This window comes from Sarcophilus harrisii, chromosome 2 (genome assembly GCF_902635505.1).
Source record: "Sarcophilus harrisii chromosome 2, mSarHar1.11, whole genome shotgun sequence".
NCBI lineage: Eukaryota > Metazoa > Chordata > Mammalia > Dasyuromorphia > Dasyuridae > Sarcophilus > Sarcophilus harrisii.
This window is the reverse complement of record NC_045427.1, coordinates 98,116,475-98,135,861: the sequence shown is the minus strand read 5'-3', so window position 1 is coordinate 98,135,861 and position 19,387 is coordinate 98,116,475. Positions and strand designations below refer to the sequence as shown.

The following is a 19,387-nucleotide window of genomic DNA, read 5'->3' as shown; positions in this document are numbered from 1 at the left end:
ACACAGAACTTAATGTTTTTATCTGTAGATTGAAGGTTAACTCTTGAACCTGTAAAGAAGTCTATTTTGTGGCCCGATTATTCTAGTAGTTCTTAATTGCTTCATCTGTTTTCTCCTGCTGCCTATGCCATGTACTATTCCCAGATTAATAATTACTCTCCTGTTGAAAAATGTTACTGATGCTTTGTTACCTACAAAACATTTTAGTCTGGTATTCAAAGTCTTCTTTAGTTTGAACCCAATCTGCATTTTGCAGCTTACCTTTAACGCATTAAAAATAGCAGCTCATGGAATGAAAAATGCATTCTATAATAATAGAAAACATTGTTTTCAGAAGTGTTCATCTTTTTCCTTGTTTATAGGTTTTCTTTTGTTGTCTGCTGTGTAGTTTTTACATTATTCTTTTTTTTTTTTTTTTAACCCTTTCTTCCCTCTTACCTCCTCCAAGCAGGTACTTAAAATTAAGCACAGGTGTGTGTGTGTGGAGAGACTTATACATGCACACCTACATATGTATATACATATATGTTTAAAACAATATTAATATGGCTGACATAATTGTAGATTTCTCTCCTGATTGAATATGAGGTTTTGTTTTTGTTTTTGCTTTTTGTATAGATTGGGAGTAGATTTTTTTCTTCTTTGGGGGCTGCAGTCTGAAAAAAAACAGGAAGAAATTGAATTAAATGCTTATTTTATTATTTCATTGTTATCTGATTTAATCCTGTTTTGTTTTTATTTTTCATTCAGTTGGTGATATATAAAATATCTGAATCTATACATATAGATACATAGTTCAATATCATATGTTTATTATAGCATAGTCTAACTGAAACATGTATTCTTTCAGGATATTCTTCTCATTAATGTAGTAATTGAACAAATGATCTGTGATACTGACCCTGAACTAGGAGGAGCTGTTCAGTTAATGGGACTCCTTCGTACTTTAATTGATCCAGAAAACATGCTGGCTACAGCTAATGTAAGACAATATCAAGGGGTAAAAAGCATTTTTATTGTCTAATATAGTTTTACCTTAGAAATAGCACACAGAACTTTGTTGAGAAGAACATGTATAATATCTGAGTTTGTATATGGATTTTAGGATTCTAAATTGATGATTATTAAGGTTAAAATCCGGATTTGTAAAAAATTTAAATTTTAAGAAGTTGATTTCTAAATTCCTTTTCCTTAAGTAAACTACTTTCTTTTTTTTTTTTTTTTTTTTTTTTCCCTTTTCTTGCTTTTTATTACATACAACTTAAGTTTCAAATATATGTGACAATACATTTGGCCATTTCAGTGTTGTTACTTCTTAGGGATCATTTATTCTTGCTTTTTTTTTTTTTTTTTCTTTTTAATTGTAAAATCCACCCCTCTAAAGTACTTTATAAAACTTAGAATACTACATTATAAGTTTATTTTGTTTCTAGTAATATTCACCTTAAAATGCAATAAGATTTTTTTTTAGCTCTTAAAAATATGCTTAAAATATACATATCATATATGATGTTTTGAATAGTGATAAAAGCCAACATGTGATATGCTCTAATTCTTAAAGTTGGTTGTTAATTTATGAAGATAATAAATCTCACCTTGTTCTTTTCTGTTATAGAAAACTGAAAAAAGCGAATTTCTAAATTTCTTCTATAACCATTGTATGCATGTTCTCACAGCACCACTTTTGGCTAATACTTCAGAGGACAAATGTGAAAAGGGTAAGTGAGTGTGGGTATGGGTGTGTTCCTTTAACCACTCTCTCTCGCCTTAAAAGTACCCAAAAAAGCATGACTACAAGCCATGTCTATATGACACTGAGTTTATTTGGCTTATTAAGTAATCTACTTTTGGACATTGTAACTCTTGATTTAAAAAAATTATTTTAATGGATTTTGAAGGACTGTTGAATCATATGGCAGGTAGGATTGTCTAAGGAATAATTTTGAGGAAAGACTAACATACCAGGATAATTCTGTTATCCTAGAGTTGCTGGGATTTAAACATTTTATAGTTGAAAAAGACTGAGGTCATCTAGTCCAACTTCTGCCTCAGCAAGAATTTTGCATTGTATACAAAATAATCATCCAGATTTCACTTGAAGACCTAATGAGAAAGATCCTTTTGTCCTCTAAGGCAGCCTATTCCATTTTTGAATAGCTCAATATTAGAAAGTGTTTCCTTATTATCAAGTCTAAATTCCCTCTCCTCCCCTTTTTTTCCTTTCACATTCTATCCTTTAATATTATTGTCCTCTGAAAGTGGAGGGAAGCCATTTCCTTTTCCATGTGAAAGCCTTAGAAAGTTAATCTGTAAATCAGAGGATTAAAAATATTTTAGTTTAATTTAGAATGCGTAAGAAAAATAAAAAAAATTCCCTCAGAATTTTAGTTGAACTCTAGTTTATTTTCCTAGCATAATTCTTTTATTATTCCATGAATTTCTACTTGAAATTGTGTGGAAAATTTCTTTATTTTGACTAAAATATTCTGACTTTTATTTTTCCATTAGATGAAATAGTTGGTGCTAATAAAAGTAACACAGTTTGCCCTGGTAAGTGTGAAATTTATCTTTTTAAAACAGATTTAGAACAATATAAATTCTCTTGTTGTATACAACATAGTTATATTAAATAATTGGCCTTCTTCCCTCCCCCCCAACTTAATATAAGATCTAATTTTTTTCTTTGTTACCAAGAATTGAAAATTCTGTTTTCTTTTATGGAAAATATAATAGATTCAATTTATATTTGCTTTTTGAGATTTTTAAACTTAATTTTGTCATTTATTTGAAATGACCAAAGGAAAAAAAAAGGGTTGTCTTGAAAAAAGATTTGTCTGGTTTTTAATGTCTAGGTTATTGTTCATTTTAAAATCTTAGCTGTAGTGCTTCTTTCCTTAGGAACCTGATGCTTCCATTTGACCTCTTTCCACGGTAGCTTTTTTTATTAGATATTCTTGGCATATGTAAATCAGGACTCTTCTTTATAGTATGCAAACAACCCACCCATTGTGTATTATATCACTATTATTAGTATATATTATATTACTAGTATAGAATTCATGTAACTTATTCTTATATCTTCAAGCCAATCAGTCATCTTTAGCAAGGAGACTTTTTCAGTATTTGGGCCGAATGAGCAATGATACTCACTTTGTATCTTTATGTTTTGGGTTGATCATGTCATTTTAATGAATAATTTAGACATCTTACTGGAGTAGGATGTGGAGAAAATTATAGATGTTAACATTGTTTTCCCACATGAAGCCAAAATTAAGCATGAGATAATGAGAAATTAATGTTGTAAAATTTTAGGCACAATGATAAATATATAGAAGAATTGCACGTTTAATATATATTGTATGGCTTGCTGTCTAGAGAAGGGGCATCATGGGAAAAAGGGGAGAAAAACTTGGCATGTAGGGTTTTGCAAAGGTGAATGTTAAACTATTTTTGCATATATTTTGAAAATTAAAAGATATTAAAAATTTTCAAAATTGAAAAAAATGAATGGGCAAAAACATTTTTTACAAAAAAACCCTTTTTGTTCTCCCTAAAAAATATAAGATTCAATGTTGAGAAATGTGTTTCACTATTTAAAAAAAAAAAATCTCAGTATGTTCTGAGAGATTAAGGACATATGAATAACTGTTAGTAGCCAGTCACTTTATTAATTTGATAAATCATGATTAGCTAAGCAAGTGAAATTGTTTTAAGTACCTTTGTTGAAAGATACATACAACTACAATCAAGTAACGTAACAGTCACTGCTCAAAGCTTTTTAGCAGTAATGTTTATATGTATCCACTCTGCACAATGTGAAAGAAGCAAAAGTGGATTGTTCTAATTCCAACTCAACATAAAAGTTTTTTATTTTTTTAATTATAGCTTTTTATTTACAAGATTATATGCATGGGTAATTTTTCAGCATTGACAATTGCAAAACCTTTTGTTCCAATTTTTCCCCTCCTTCCCCCCACCCCCTCCCCCAGATGCCAGGTTAACCAATATATGTTAAATATGTTAAAAGTATAAGTTAAATACAACATATGTATACATGTATATACAGTTATTTTGCTGTACAAAAAGAATTGGACTTTGAAATAGTGTACAATTAGCCTGTGAAGGAAATCAAAAATTCAGGCAGACAAAAATAGAGGGATTGGGAATTTTATCAACATAAAGTTTTCAATGTAAATTCATTCTATCTTTTTTTTAGATGGACCAACCTAATTGATAGTGTCAAAAATACCTTCATTTTCTATGCATGTTTGTTTTTAGTTTTAGTATGAGTATTTAAATACATAGTTAGTATTTAGTATGTGAAGAATAGCAAAAAAACAAGTAGAGTAGAGGAAGGACAACAGTTTATAGAGATTGAGGCCAAAGGTTTTGAGGGTTTTAAATGAGAGAGATTCTAGAAAGAAAAGAGAAGTTTGTTCAGTAGTAAGTGAGGAAGAATAATTTGGTGAGATATGTACTTTAAGAAAATTACCTTTGGCAAGGTATATGGAAATTTGATTGGGATGGAGAAAGATTTGAGAAAGGAAGACTGGTTAGAATGCTTTTGCAGAAAGCCTGATGTAGAATTGTGTGTGAATGGAAAGGGAGGAGATGTAAGCAACAGATGATGTGAAGGCCAAAAATTACAGAGTTTGGTAACTTTGTAGATATCTCTATGGGATAAATGAAGAGAGTTAAATGGAAGGTGACATAGAGGTTATTATGAGTTTGAGTGATTACAAGTTATTGGTCCCCTTGATAAAAATAGGAAAGTATAGAAGAGGAGAAGATGCCTCTGAGGATAAAGAATGAGTCTGGCAAACAGTAGGCATAGCTGTTAACCAGTCATTATCCTGGATTGCCCTTCTCTAAGACAGCTGGTAAAATCCCATGGTAATCTGGTAAGGGAATTTTCTCAATGTCATCTGCACATCTGCTGTTGAAGAAACCCATATATCTGTTAGATTGTAATTTCCTTGAGTGGCTAACCACCAACATACATGGGGGGGAAGTTGAAATGTATGACCATTAGTGAAAGGTTTGCTGTAGTTATATTGGATATAAATAAGCCCTATGATCAACTGTCTTAGGAAGAGTGAGATGAAACCCATTTCCATACTACAGTTGATCACATACCCTTTGGGATCATTCTATTGCTCCCACTTTAGAGACTACTGTGGTAAACTATAGTTCAACTGTTGTAGATAACTTAACTCACTAAAAAAAAAAGCATTTATTGGGGATATCATTTTACTTAACTTGATTGCCAGTTGCTTATTGAACTTTCTTGTTCTGTTCTTTAAAATATAAAGATCACTTCTTTGTGTGGGGACAAGGTGGGAGAAATAATTTAAAGTAAATTGGCCTTCTTCATCCACAATTATCCCTTCTTCCTTGAGCAATCCTTTCTCTTTTTTAATATTCTTGGTTGTTCCTCGTGTAATCTTTTCATCATCCTTATCTTATTTTACCTATTTCATTTCCCTAGCCTCAGCTCATCTTTGAACTTCAGCATTCTTGAAACAATTTTATTTATTTTTGGGGTGGAGACAATCAGGGTTAAGTAACTTGCCAGTGGTTAGTAAGTGCTTGTTTTTGTTTTTGCTGAGGCAATTGGAGTTAAATGACTTGCCCAGGGTCACAGAGCTAGGAAGTGTTAAGTGTCTGAGGTCAAATTTGAACTCAGGTCCTCTTGACTTAAGGGCTGGTGCTCTATCCACTGTGTTGCTACCTGCCCTTAGTAAGTTTTTGAGTTCAGATTTGAACTCCAGTCTTTTTGACTCCAGAACTACTTAGTATTCTTATCTTTTCTGCACCTAGCCATAATTCTTAAAGGATTATGCCATAATTTTGTATTTATTCCTAATTACTACTTCTTGTTACTATCATCTTAACCATTTCCTTTTAAAATAAAGTTGGTGAGTTGGTTAGTTCTCCATGTATCCACTTCTATCTCTTTAGCCATTGCCTCCTTCATATCTTCAGAACTCTCTTAGTGGTCAGAGTTTTCGTCTTGAGAGACTACTTACTTCTTTTGGACAATTTTGGGTCAGGACTTCATCTAGCCATCTTTTCTCTGTTTGAAATTGTGTTCCAAATCTTTATCTTTCTCTCTCTCTCTTCCTTTTCCCTAAGACAGCAAGTAATCTGATACAGGTTAAATGTGCAAATTCTTCTAAACATATTTCCATATTCATCATGATGCACAAGAAAGGTGAGATCAAAAGGGGAAAACAAACAACAATAACAAAAATAAAATACTATAATTTGATCCATATTCAGTCTCCAAGGTTCTCTGTCTAGATGTGGATAGCACTTAACATCTCAAGTCTGTTGAAATTACTTTTGAGTCACTTCATTGTTGAAAAAAGCCAAGTCCATCAGTTTATCATCACATAATCTTGTTACATCATATAGAACAGTAATATTCATATACCATAACTTATTCAGCCATTCCTCAACTGATGGACATCCAGTCATTTTCTAGTTCCTTGCCACTACAAAAAGGGCTGCTACAAACATATTTGCATGTGTGGGTCCTTTTCTCTCTTGTTATCTCTTTGGTATACAGATCCAGTAAAGACACTGCTGGATCAAAGGGTACGCACAGTTTGATAGCCCTTTGGGCATAGTTCCAAATTGCTCTCCAGAATGGTTGGGTCATTTCACAGCTCCTTCAACATTTATTATCATCTTTTCCTGTCATCTTAGTTAATCTGAGAGTTGTGAAGTGGGAACTCAGAGTAGTCTTTAACTTGCATTTCTCTAATCAATAGTGATTTAGAGCATTTTATTCATATGACTAGAAATGGTTTTACTTTCTTCTGAAAGTTGTCTGTTCATATCCTTTGACCATTTATCAATTGGAGAATGACTTGTATTCTTATAAATTTGAGTCAGTTCTCTATATATTTTAGAAATGAGGCCTTTATCGAAAACACTGCTTGTAAAAATTTTTCCCCAGCTTTCTGCTTCCCTTCAAATCTTGATTGCATTGGGTTTTTTAATGCGAAAATATTTTAATTTAATGTAATCAAAATTATTTATTTTGTAATTCATAATGTTCTCTAGTTATTCTTTTGTTATAAATTCCTCCCTTCTTCATAGATTTGAGAGGTATTCTGTCCTTTGTTCTCCTGATTTGCTTATAATATCATCCTTTATGTCTGCATCTTGAACCCATTATGTTGATGTCTCTAAATATCCAGATATCTGTAGGGTATTAGATGTTGGTCAATGTCTAGTTTTTGCCGTACTGTTTTCCCACCAAATTTTGTCAAATAGTGAGTTCTTATCCCAGAAGCATTAGTCTTTGGATTTATCAAACACTAGGTTACCATAGTCATCAACTATTGTGTCTTGTGAACCTAACCTATTCTACTAATCCACTATTCTGTTTTTTTGTCAGTACCAAATGGTTTTGATGGCCACTGCTTTATGATATAATTTTAAGTCTGATACAACTAGACTAGACCACCAGAAAATAAGTTTTAAAAAAAAGTAGCATTGAACAAATTGTTTCCTTACCTATTCATAAGAGAGTTCCTTAGAAATAACTTAAACAAGCCCTCTTGATTTTTTGATTCAAGGAAAACAACCCAAATATTGAAATTATTTGTCTAAGATGACATAACTAATTAGTGATTAGTTAGCTAGATTTGTTAATATAGTGCCCTCCCCCCATGTTATCACACCAATATTAATTTTTAAACAAAAAAGGTAATATATTTAAATATGAAATCTTCACCTACAGATATCTGGATATCTAGAAATATCAACATATTTAATTTGGACTTTTAATGGTTTCTAATATAAAAATGGAAACTTACAAATGATTCTGTTGTGAAAAGAGCTAAAGATAAAAATGTTAATTTCTGAAGTATCTGTCAAATACGTGGCATGTACTGAACATGGATGAGTTGGAATACTATAGAAATGTGGACTATTTATTATAATGATAATAACAATACAATAATGTCTTAATTAGTATAAAATTGAATAGTGTCCATAAAGGGTAGGTTGCACAGTTTTTTTAAAAAATTAAATGGACAACAAGAATTCTTGTGTTTTTATATGTCTAATTCATCTTTTTTTTTTTTTTTTAAATAGATAACTATCAAACAGCACAGCTGCTTGCCTTAATTTTGGAATTACTCACATTTTGTGTGGAACACCACACATATCACATAAAAAATTATATTATGAACAAAGATTTGCTGAGACGTGTCCTGGTCTTAATGAATTCAAAACATACTTTCTTGGCATTATGTAAGTAATAATTCAAAGTGAGCTTTTATAAAGTGATTTAAAGACTAATTTTTTTAGTTAAGGAAAAAGCCATCTAGTTATTCAATTGTATTGATGATGCTATGCATTGGAAAGCCAAAACCTCAAAAAATGAGGGGGTGAAGGATATGGAATATAGCATAATGCTTGGAAAAGAAGTTTTAGCTAGTTTTTAATGTTCTTAAGAAAAGACATCATGATAAAAACTATCTCACACATTTTGTTTCCTGTTCTCTTTACTAGTTTAGTCACTTTGAAACTTTTGAGCCTTTGAAATTTTATGTGGTTTAATTTATTCTTGTTTTGAACTGTGTTCTGAAGATAGTGGATAAAGCACTAGAAAGTAATTATTAGATGTAGAATTTCTTACTGTTTCTTTCATGTTATCTGTTTCATTTGTCTTATAACACATGATTTAGATTTTATTATGTTATATGTTAAAATGGTTAATAGAGTATACTGGTATTTAATCCTAAAAAGATTGGATTGATAGGAAAGGAATGAATTTATATAAGAATTCTTTCTTTTCCTTTCCTTTTCTATTCCTATCTCATTTTTCCCTAGGTTAAACATATCCACACAAATAGAAATGAGGAAAAGGCTTCTTGTAAATAAAATTTCAGTATGGAAAGACCTCTTTGGAAAATCTTATTTTACTAAGTGCATAGTATCTGTAAAGTATCTTAATTCTTTGGAGATAGATGGTATATAAAAAATAGAATTAGCAAATACAAGGAATTAGAATTGTATGGTTATAGCAGAAATTATAGCTGTAATTTGTCTTTTGATCTTTAGTTTTTGCTTTGCTCTAGTAGACTGGAGGAGAGAGGTTACAGTGGATTGTTTTCAATAAAAACCCAGTTGCTCTTATAATGTCATAAAAGGAAGAACATCACCTTAATGATAAATTATTTTTAATAGGTGCTCTTCGTTTCATGAGGAGGATAATTGGTCTTAAAGATGAATTTTATAATCGTTATATCACCAAGGGAAATCTTTTTGAGCCAGTTATAAATGCCCTTCTGGATAATGGAACCCGGTACAACTTGCTAAACTCAGCTGTCATTGAATTGTTTGAATTCATAAGGGTGGTAAGTTAAAGCACTATTCAAAAGAGTTTTTGGCATTTATTCAAATGTAGTAATTAACTTCTGAAATGATACTGATTGCATTTCAGTAGAGTATATCAATAAAATTAAATTTCCTATATTCTTCCCCCCCCCCCCCCCCTTTTTAAATCTATTTGTTTTGTGTTTATTTCATGTGTTTGGATATCTGTCTTCAGTAAATGAAATTTTCTAAAGATCATTATTCTTTCTCAGTCATCTTTGGTTGTCACTAATTTTTTCCCTTTTTGACTAATGTCAATATATTTATTAAATTAATAACTATCAGAAATAATACTTAAACGTAAGAAAAATCAGTATAATTATGTAAAACATGGACTATACCACTTATAATGTAAGTTAGATAAATATTAGTGCAGTTAAGTGTAATTCAATTTAGTTCTTAGTTGACAAATGTTCTGATATTTAAACTATTGTCACTCCCTTTTGAATTTCAAACATGTGCTTTTGAAATATCTTTTGAAAAAAAAAGAACTTTTTTGATGGAAAAGAAATTCTTAAGACATATTTTAGTGTCAATGATAATGACAACGAATTTTGTGTTAAAAACAGAAAATTTCATCAACAAAACTATGCCTAAAATCCATTGCATAGTATCATCAGAAGTACATACCAGAAAATTTAATTTAAAAATTTCACAAGTGGAAAGGATCAATTAATTCAATCCTTTCATTTTCTAAATAGCAGAACAGAGGCCTAGAAAGTTTAATGGACTTATTTGGGAACATATAGATTGTCTCATGGCAGAATCTGAACTGAAACTAGGAATCCTGTCCAAACTCTGAACATATAATAGCACTTAATATTCTTTGAATTCATAAAATAAGGATACTATAGAGAAGAGCAATCATTGGAACTTTTTGTCAGAAGCAGTAGTGGAGCCACAGACTAGTCTGAAAAGGGGCTTTTTCCTTCTACGGATAAGTACATATTTGGTTCAGGAGATGGAGTGTGAGGAGTGGGGAAAGAGAGGTGTACAGAAATAGGATGTAAAAAGATGATTCCATTTTAAGTTCTCATAAGATTATAAAATCTCCTGTTTATTTAAAAATCCAATATATTATAAATTTAGAGACTTTGTTCCTGAATATAGGTAGCTAGATAGGATCAAATGAAATAATTAACATTTGCATAGTGCTTTGCACACTTTAAGGTGTTAAATAAATATACTGGCTTTATATTCTTTGATGATGATACTGCCTTACACAGGGATTGTGTCATTAAGCAGTGCTAATAGGGTTTGAGTTGTGTTTTTTTCAGTTAATAAAAATCGTCTTGGTTTATTTATAATCCCTTGCCAGATCTACCTTAAGACAAAACACATATGTTTTTAAAATAACTGGCAGAGGTTTAATTGTATAATTTGTAGCCATAGAAGAGAGAATTGGTCTTTCAGGAAATTAAAGTCACAACCTTAATATAACTGTAAAAATCTTGACTGTATAACAGCAGAACACACTCTTCAACCTCTAGTGCTTTCTATGAAAGTGATATTTGGCAAGTCAGTAAGTCTATTAAATAAGATTAAACTAGATAACCTCTGAGAAGGGTCCTTCAAGCTCTAGATCAAACCAACATTTTTTATAAAAATTTCAGCAAGCAAAATAATATTGAGGTGAGTTTTTTCTTTTACAAAATTATGTCCTTTTCTGTTATGAAAGGAAAATTGACCATTGTTTAGAAGTTCTTATATTTATTGAAAATAAAATAGAGAATTGATGATATTGTAATTTAACCACTTTGTTTTGGGGCTTCCCATTTTTTCCTCATTTGCATTTTCTGATTCAGATGCCAAAGGAAATTTGTCTTACTTAATTTAACCGACTTCCTGTAGTTTCTTTTTTGAAAAATAGATTATGTATTTCTTGACACATAATGATTACAAATGTCTTGGATCATGTCTCAATACAAAATAGGAGAACTCTTTGCTTCTATAAATCTGGGGTGGTCACTTTGGTTCAAAACATAAAATGGAATTCAGGAGGAGTTGTTAAGGCTTCATTATTAGAGAACTCTAGGACCAATTCCTGGAGTGAAATTCTAAGTAAATAGTTCATCAGTCCTATATTATATAAATTCTGCAGAACCTGCTAATTTTTTTATGTAACCATGGCCCATTTCTAAAACATGAAATGGGAAATCATTTAAAAGTTTTATACAAAAATTACTCAGGACATTTTTTTAAGGTGATTTTTTAAAATGGGGGCAGCTTTGTACTGATAAACATTTTTATTTTTCTGGGAAAAGTATAAGATGAGAAAAATTATGTGGAATGTAAATTTTTTTGTGCTTATACAGGAAGATATCAAGTCTCTTACTGCACATATAGTTGAAAATTTTTATAAGGCCCTTGAATCAATTGAATATGTTCAGACATTCAAAGGATTGAAGACAAAATATGAACAAGAAAAAGACAGACAGAGTCAGAAACTGAACAGGTATTGTTTATGTTTTGAAATTCAAGTCTATGGTCAATTTCCAAAAATGATCCATACTTGTTGATTTTACAGGCATTTCCTATTTTACAATACTATTTGGTTCTATGAAAACCCAACTTCAGGTGAAAGTACTGTGGGGAAGTAGTACCACAAAAAAAGTCTATAAATGGAAAATATGTTCTTTGGCTAAGGCAGGGAAAGGGGATGAACGAGGGTAATTTCGTAGAAGAATTGTATTAGAAAGGTCTGCGTTTAAGTAGTCCAAGAGTCTGGAACTCTGCGTTGCATATTACAGGCAAAGATCCTGATGATTTGAAAACTGAGCTGTATACAGAGAGTAGTGGCCCCAAGTCACAGGAAAAAACAATGCTAATGTTCCAACTGAAGCTAGTTAAGTTCTTTTGGTTCAACAGAGGCAATGAAGATAGTGACAGCAGCAGATTGAAGGGGTTAGGGTCTAAAGGGGATAGATCTTTTTGTTAGTCTACTATTTAAAAGGATTACAGCCAGATTTTTGCAGTAGTAAAATGGTGGTTTAATTATGACATTTTAACAAAACTTCTGCCATTGTTGGTTTATAGAAACTTGTGGGATATCTTTGGGGAGCTAGAATTTTCCTAGAGATTTTTTTTCACTCTTAATAGTCATAAATAACAGTACAATACAATAGTAATAGTGCTCTTTTTTTTTTTTTTTCTTCTTTCTCCCAGAAGGAAAGATCAAAAAGGATTGGCTTTTCTTTATTTAAAAACAAACTAACTCATGTTTTAATTCATTATAGATTTTAATTAACCTTAAAATACTTTAAAATATTTCCAGATTGACCCATTTGTATTGTCATCATTATATTATGATGTGTTCTATACAAAATCAACTCCTCGTGGTTCCACATTTATGATTTCTCTTTTACATTTTAAAAACTGATTACAGAATTTGAGTCACCCGTAATATATTTATTACAGTGTACCATCTATATTGCGTAGCAACAGATTTCGAAGAGATGCAAGAACCTTAGAGGAAGATGAAGAAATGTGGTTCAATGAAGATGAAGAGGAAGAAGGTGAAGCAGTTGTACCACCAGGAGAAAAATCCAAGCCAGAGGATGATTTTCCAGATAGCTACGAAAAGTTTATGGAGACCAAAAAAGGTATTCATTTTGGATTATTTTCTTTGCTATCTTTTCATATATGTGTGTGTGTAAATACACATATTTTTAATATTATTATTATTAAATATTATGTTAAATATGTTTATATTTATACAGAGGTAATGATATTTTCTTTTGTGAAGCCTTAGTTATAATTTCACAAAATGCGTAAGGTGTCTACACTAAATGCTTCATAATGACATTTCTCCAATTAGCTAATGAACTTGAACCTATACTATTAGGATCCCTTTCCAAGAATAAGTTGATTTATTTATTTCAAAGGGCAGACTTTTGAGTTTTACATTCAGTCATAGTTAGTACCTTTGCTTGGTTTTTGATATTCAGACAATATTGTCAGGCTCTTTGTTACATGATATAATGGCCTTATATTTTTCTCTACCCTGTAAACACCAGTTTATATTATGTAATAGAGTCTTAGAACTGGAAAGAACCTTAGAAAGGCAGCTTAGTTTATCTCTCTTTAAATATATAATTCTTAAGGTCTTAAGAAGTTATGCTATAGAGAAAATTTAATCTCTCCTCTCTTCTCAGTTCATCTCTACACAGTCTGTAGAAATGAAGTTAAGTGTTAGCTGTGTTTAAGGCATTGTAGTCTTTGTAGTCAGGAGTTAAAGATGAAACAAAACATTTCCTGTCTTGAAGAAGCTCACAACCAAAGAGGAGTAAGGCAAACATACAAGTAAATATGGCATAGCTTATATTATGATATGAACCAAATTGAGGGTTAGAGTAATATAGAGGGGAATAATTAGATTGCCAAGAAAAGTAAAAGTAAGTTTTCTCTTTATTCCATTTGTATTTGTTTTGTATAGATTCAAATAGATCCTTATCCTTGTAGAAGGATTAAAATTTAAGTATAAACTTTTTGGCATCTGTCATTCTGTGATTGGAAATTAGGACATTTCTTTTAAGGGTAGTTTTACTGACTGACTTTCCATTGCTTATATCTTAGGGAAATGTAATAGGAAAAAAAATTGAATTTAGAAATGGGAGACCTGAGCTTTAGTCTCAGCCATTACTTGGGACAGTCATTTTCCTTCTTTTAGGCCTTAGTTTCCTTTATCTTTTTTTCCTAGGGCCTCAAAATTAGTTTTCACTCATCATTGCTAAAGACTCTCATCTCATCTGAGTTCAGGGGTAATAAACTAAAATAAATATTCAGACCATAATTTTGCTCCTTTAGTTTGTTCTGAACATGCTCATCACAAACACTAATCTCTGCCATTACTTCCAGAATGAGCCTTTAAAAAGGGACATGTTCATCTTAAACTTTAAAAAACAAATTAGGATATTTTTTACTTGTGAGCACAGATTGATATATATATATACATATATACACACATACATACATACATACATACATACACACATATATGTATATGTATATATATATATATATATTCATATTTTATCTTTGGTTTAGCAAAAGAAAGTGAAGACAAAGAAAATCTTCCCAAAAGGACATCCTCTGGTGGCTTCAAATTTACTTTCTCTCATTCTGCCAGTGCTGCTAATGGAGCAAATAGTGCGAACAGTAAATCTGTAGCTGCTCAAACAACACCAGCAAGTTCTAATGGATCTTCTTCCAAAAATACAAGCTTGACTACATCAGTCACAGCCACTAAGGTGAGTAAATGATGGTGTTTGGGGTTTTGTTTTTTTTTTTTTAGCTGATAATGAGTTCCTGATAGGAGTAGACATTTTAATAGTTTGCAGGCTTTAAAAGTTATCCTTTTTTAGCTCAGATTTAGCATGGGGGTCTTGTCCAGTTAATGACTTAGCCAGAAAATTGGGGAGAGAAGGTACAGAATATGACTAGCTTTGCTTCTGTTAAATTATTTTCCCTTCCACTTTACATTTCTTTGAATAATCAGACTTTCTTCTTTACCTCCTCCACTCCCTTAAAACAGATACATAGCTAAATAAAGCTGCATTTTAGTTTCAGGCTTCTCAATATAATACAAATGACAAGTCTGATGTTTGTCATATTCTTTCACCATCTGCTATATTTTAAAATATACAAATATATCCAAAAGCAGGCATTTTAGTTGTGACAAGATTTTTATTATTATTTTATTTTTCAGGTGGTGTTGATGTAAAAGCTTTTCAAAGATTTTCTTTAGTTCATTTAGATGATCTCAATTAATTATTCAGTTGACAGGCATTAAGTGACTGCTGTATGCCAGACTCTGTTCTAAGCATTGGGGATATAGAAACAAAAGCAGAGTAATTGTCGAGAAAACGACATACAGTTTGATAAAAGAGATAACAAACATACATAGATATACTCAGAAGATTCAGCACCAGTGTCAGCTGTGGAGAGGAGCTGAAGGAGTTTGGGAGGGAACAGAAAAGGCCATCAGCAGACAGGGGTGCTTGGGCTAAATTTTGAAAGCAGCCATGAAGATTGAGCTGAAAACGGGGAAAGAGAGCAAGCTAGGCATCAAGTATAGCCATTGTAAAGTTGTAGAAAGTAGTATTGGTTGTTTTTAAAATATGTAAAAATATTTTTAGGAAGCTTGAAAGTAGATAAATTTTATTCAGAATTTATATTGTTGTCACAGAGAATGTGACAGTGGATATAGGACCACCGATGCTGCATTTTGAGAGACCTGTAACTCCGAAAATGAACAAATTACTTAACGTCTCATTCACCTCATGATTGTTTGAGACTACAACAATGGCAGGAAATTCTACTTTGGCACTTCCCAAATTAGACAAAAAGAGGGAACCAGGGATTTATAGAGAATAAATGGATTATTGAAATTGATAGATTTCTTTAACAGATAAAGGTTATAACTCTTAATCATATACCTATACTGAACACAAAGATTCAAGAATCATTTCCATTAAATCTTTTTTTTTTTTTTTTGAAGAGGAGAGGGTCCTAATTTTTGTGAAGTAAAAAAATTCTGGGGTTTGAGGCACTAAAGAAGCTTTGAACAATGATAGTTCATAAGTAGGGGTTTTTTAAACTAATCTTTGATAATTTGGTGGGTGAAAACTGATAGGTCTATAAATTAAGCCCTGATATCTGTTTAATTGAGGGGTTATGCATAGTTGATGTGTTATATCCCTTTCAGCTATAAAATTATGTTTCTGTGCTTCAACAAGTAGAGTTAAAGTGTGGGAAAACTCAAATGTTGATAAAATCAGGAGACCTAGTTTCTGCCATTTATCTTGTGTTACCTTAAGTCTTCTCATTTATAAAATGAGCCAGTTATTTATTAGTCTGCTCCCTTCCAGCTCTCAAAATTATAAATCTCTACCAGGTCTTTAATAGTTAGTAATTGTTTCTTTGCCTTTTGTGTAAGTCACCTACATTACATTCCCAATCCAATTCTTTGTTGCTGAAATACGAAACTCTCTTAAAAGATCATTTCTAAGTTGGTTGGATATTCCATAGAACAGGGATTTACTCTGCATCTCTGAATCCAGGTAGATATAGACATCTAATTTTTAAAAATATTTAATTAGCAAATACACTTTTTCCATCATGGCCTTGATATTGCCTAGAAAACTGCCTTTTGGCCTTCAGTTAATACTAAATGAATCTCATATTTAGATGTCTTAGTCTTTTTGTGCAGATGCCATAAACTGCTTTAGCTGGCCAAAATTTATGTATTAAGTGTACAGAAATGTTTTAAAATCTGTAGAGTTGTTTCCTTTTTTTTCCTACAAAAAAAAGTTTAAAAAATATTTCATGTTGTGAGTTAGTTTTTTTTATTTTTCACCAGGGAAGTCTAGTTGGCCTAGTGGATTATCCAGATGATGAAGAAGAAGAGGAGGAGGAGGAAACCTCTCCAAGAAAAAGACCTCGACTTGGCTCATAAAAACTTATGGGGGGAGGGGAACCTCACTGTGGGGTATTACTAAATGCTGCAATTGTTCAGTGAGCTTAAAAGTCTGAATCAGAAAGCTTTCTCCCTTGAACATATAAGATAATATACAAGGAGTAGCAAAAGACACTCAGTGTATCAACTAGAAGAGTTTAGTTCTGTAAACACCAGACTTCCAAGGAACTTTTCTCTTTCTAGTAATTAAGGAGTTTGCCTTTCAGGCTGTCAAAAAATGGTGGGTTAGTAGTAAACAGAACCTGGGTGACAGCTTCTCAGCAAGGAAAATCTCAGGTTTGGGGAGGGAAGAGGGTGGGGAGCAGGTCAGTAAAATTTTAATATTGCAGGGTTGTCCTGGTATGTATCAGAACTAGAAACGATTGTGAAACTTCAGTTGCAAACCCAATAACGTTACTTTTGTAATGGTGCTGGCCATAGTGTTCTTTTATCAGTTGCCTCTTTTAAAACAATTTTTAGGGAATACAGATTTAGCTAGCATTAAAAAAAAAATGAAGTTTAACTGTTGGGACCATTTCTTTCAAAATTTAACAAAAATTCAGCCTTTCAGGCCGTTGAAGTACGGCACACCCTGTATTAGTATGCATGTTTGAATTTTACACACCAGGAATTTCCAGTATGTAGTTTGAAGAAAAGCAAGCTGGCATAAAATTGTTTTAATCTAACATTGAAACCAGCATGTTCAGAGATACTGATGGATAGGATCAGTAGTTTCCCAAGAGAATATTCTCCAGGAACTTGCTTGTGGCTATAGCAGAGTCCTTTCAGCTGCACCAAAGTACAAGCATTTGTGGAAGATTACAGTGTCAAGTCACTTTCTGCTGTTAGTAAAGTTGTTTCTCTTTGCTAAGCTGTTGTCATACTATTACATTTGCAAACTTGCAAAATGTATCAATTGATAAGCACTAATACACAGGTTTTAAGTAGTGCTGAACTTAGTGGCATTTTAACATTAAGAAGCCATTTTGGACCAAGAAGTTCCTAGAAAAGAGAAGTCTACAGCATATAAATCTTTTCCTCAAACAGGGGTGTAATATGAAAGCTGCTTTTTTTGTTTGTTCATTTTTCAAAGAGTAAAAGCACATTCCATGTACACAAATGAATTGCAAAAATAATTGAGGCAAACAGTTGAAGTTTTATTTCAAAGAGCAGCAAGCATTCTGTAAATATTTTAATGTTAGTTTGCCCATCTATGATCTGAGATCATGCTAAAGTGAGAAAAATGTCCCCAAACTATAATTAATGTGTTAGAAGTGATAAAAGCTCAAAACTATGAAACCAGCTGCAATCCACCAGATAGAGATCACCCTTGTAATGTGTTATGGGTCCATTTTTCCTGGAATAGTTTAAACTGAAGCAGTTTCCCTGTTTTGGAGATTTTTGTAGTTAATTTTAATTTTAGCTATTGTTTGGAAAAGATGGGCTGTCTGTGTAGATATGAAGTATAGTTTTTTTTTCCATAAAACAGAATTTATTTTGTATTAAAAATACCACTGTACTTGTTTTACACCATTTGTATACATGTGGTGATATTAATGCTGAAATGTAAAATTCAGGAATTAAAATGTGACCCTGTAATTCCATAATGATTGTTTTTGTTTGGTTTGTTGTAAGTTCACTCCGTTATGAGATATGGCCATTTTAGAGTAAAATTAATAAGCCAACAAAATTATTCGTAGTTTAACATTTATCATACATCCACTTGGTCAAACAATACAAGATTTCTAAACTAATGAGTTAAGAGATATCTCTGTTTTATTTTCAACATTCAGGTAACACTTAAAATAAAATCTTATGACCCCATTGGGCTCCAGGCATCCTAGAATGGGGCTTCCCTCTCAAAAAAGTAAGGGTATATATCATGAAAGGTATGCCCCAAGTACCAATAAAGTGACTCGGAATGTAGTAGAGTTAAGATCAAGTGTACTTATAAGAAATTTTCTCATCAACCCTGGTCCATTCTTTCCTTCTCAAAGCTAAAACATTTCCTCATGAAATTCAAGGGAAAACAAATGATGCATGTTTTTTTTCCCTTTCTGAGGCTGAAAATGTGACCCTATTCAAAGTAGGTAAAATTCTGGTACCAAGCATTAACTTTACATCTCAATTCTTCTTTTTTTCTTTTCTAAAAAACTGCTGTGAGCTTTAAAGAACATTTGCATCACCATAGAAGGCTTCATTGCAAAAATGTGAATGTTTCATGAATTACTATATTATGTTTTAGTTTTAGGAAAAAATTATTACATCATGAGATTCAAAGGACTTTTAAAAAATTCTAAATCCCTTGGAAGTAGGAAATACTCAGTTACCATGTCTAGAGCCACCATACTCAGGCAGACTTAAATTTCTATCCCTTCAATTTGTACTCTTGATGATTCAGTGGAACAAGTGAAAGCCCACATTTGAATGCCTGGGGCCCTTGTAGATTTTTTAAAGTTACATCTGCCAATATGTATCAGTTATAAATACTATTTTAATAAAAAGTTACATTAAATTGATTTGTGTGTTTTAATC

At 31.8% G+C, this 19,387-nt stretch overlaps 1 protein-coding gene across 2 annotated transcripts in view; it reads left to right on the top strand.

Moving 5' to 3' along the window:
- Positions 1–19,132, top strand: part of PPP4R3B (protein phosphatase 4 regulatory subunit 3B) — an 85,782-nt gene extending 66,650 nt beyond the window's left edge. Inside the window, exons 8-16 of one of the 2 annotated variants that reach the window (XM_031950504.1) lie at positions 851–982; positions 1,616–1,718; positions 2,509–2,550; positions 8,110–8,268; positions 9,208–9,377; positions 11,712–11,851; positions 12,835–12,998; positions 14,443–14,645; positions 16,757–19,132. In XM_031950504.1, coding sequence (XP_031806364.1) covers positions 851–982; positions 1,616–1,718; positions 2,509–2,550; positions 8,110–8,268; positions 9,208–9,377; positions 11,712–11,851; positions 12,835–12,998; positions 14,443–14,645; positions 16,757–16,852 — 1,209 coding nt within the window. In that variant the 3' untranslated portion in view covers positions 16,853–19,132. Of the gene's footprint in view, positions 1–850; positions 983–1,615; positions 1,719–2,508; positions 2,551–8,109; positions 8,269–9,207; positions 9,378–11,711; positions 11,852–12,813; positions 12,999–14,442; positions 14,646–16,756 lie in introns of both variants that reach the window. The other variant, XM_031950503.1, reaches the window with a different exon arrangement.
- The last annotated feature ends 255 nt before the right edge of the window (positions 19,133–19,387 follow it).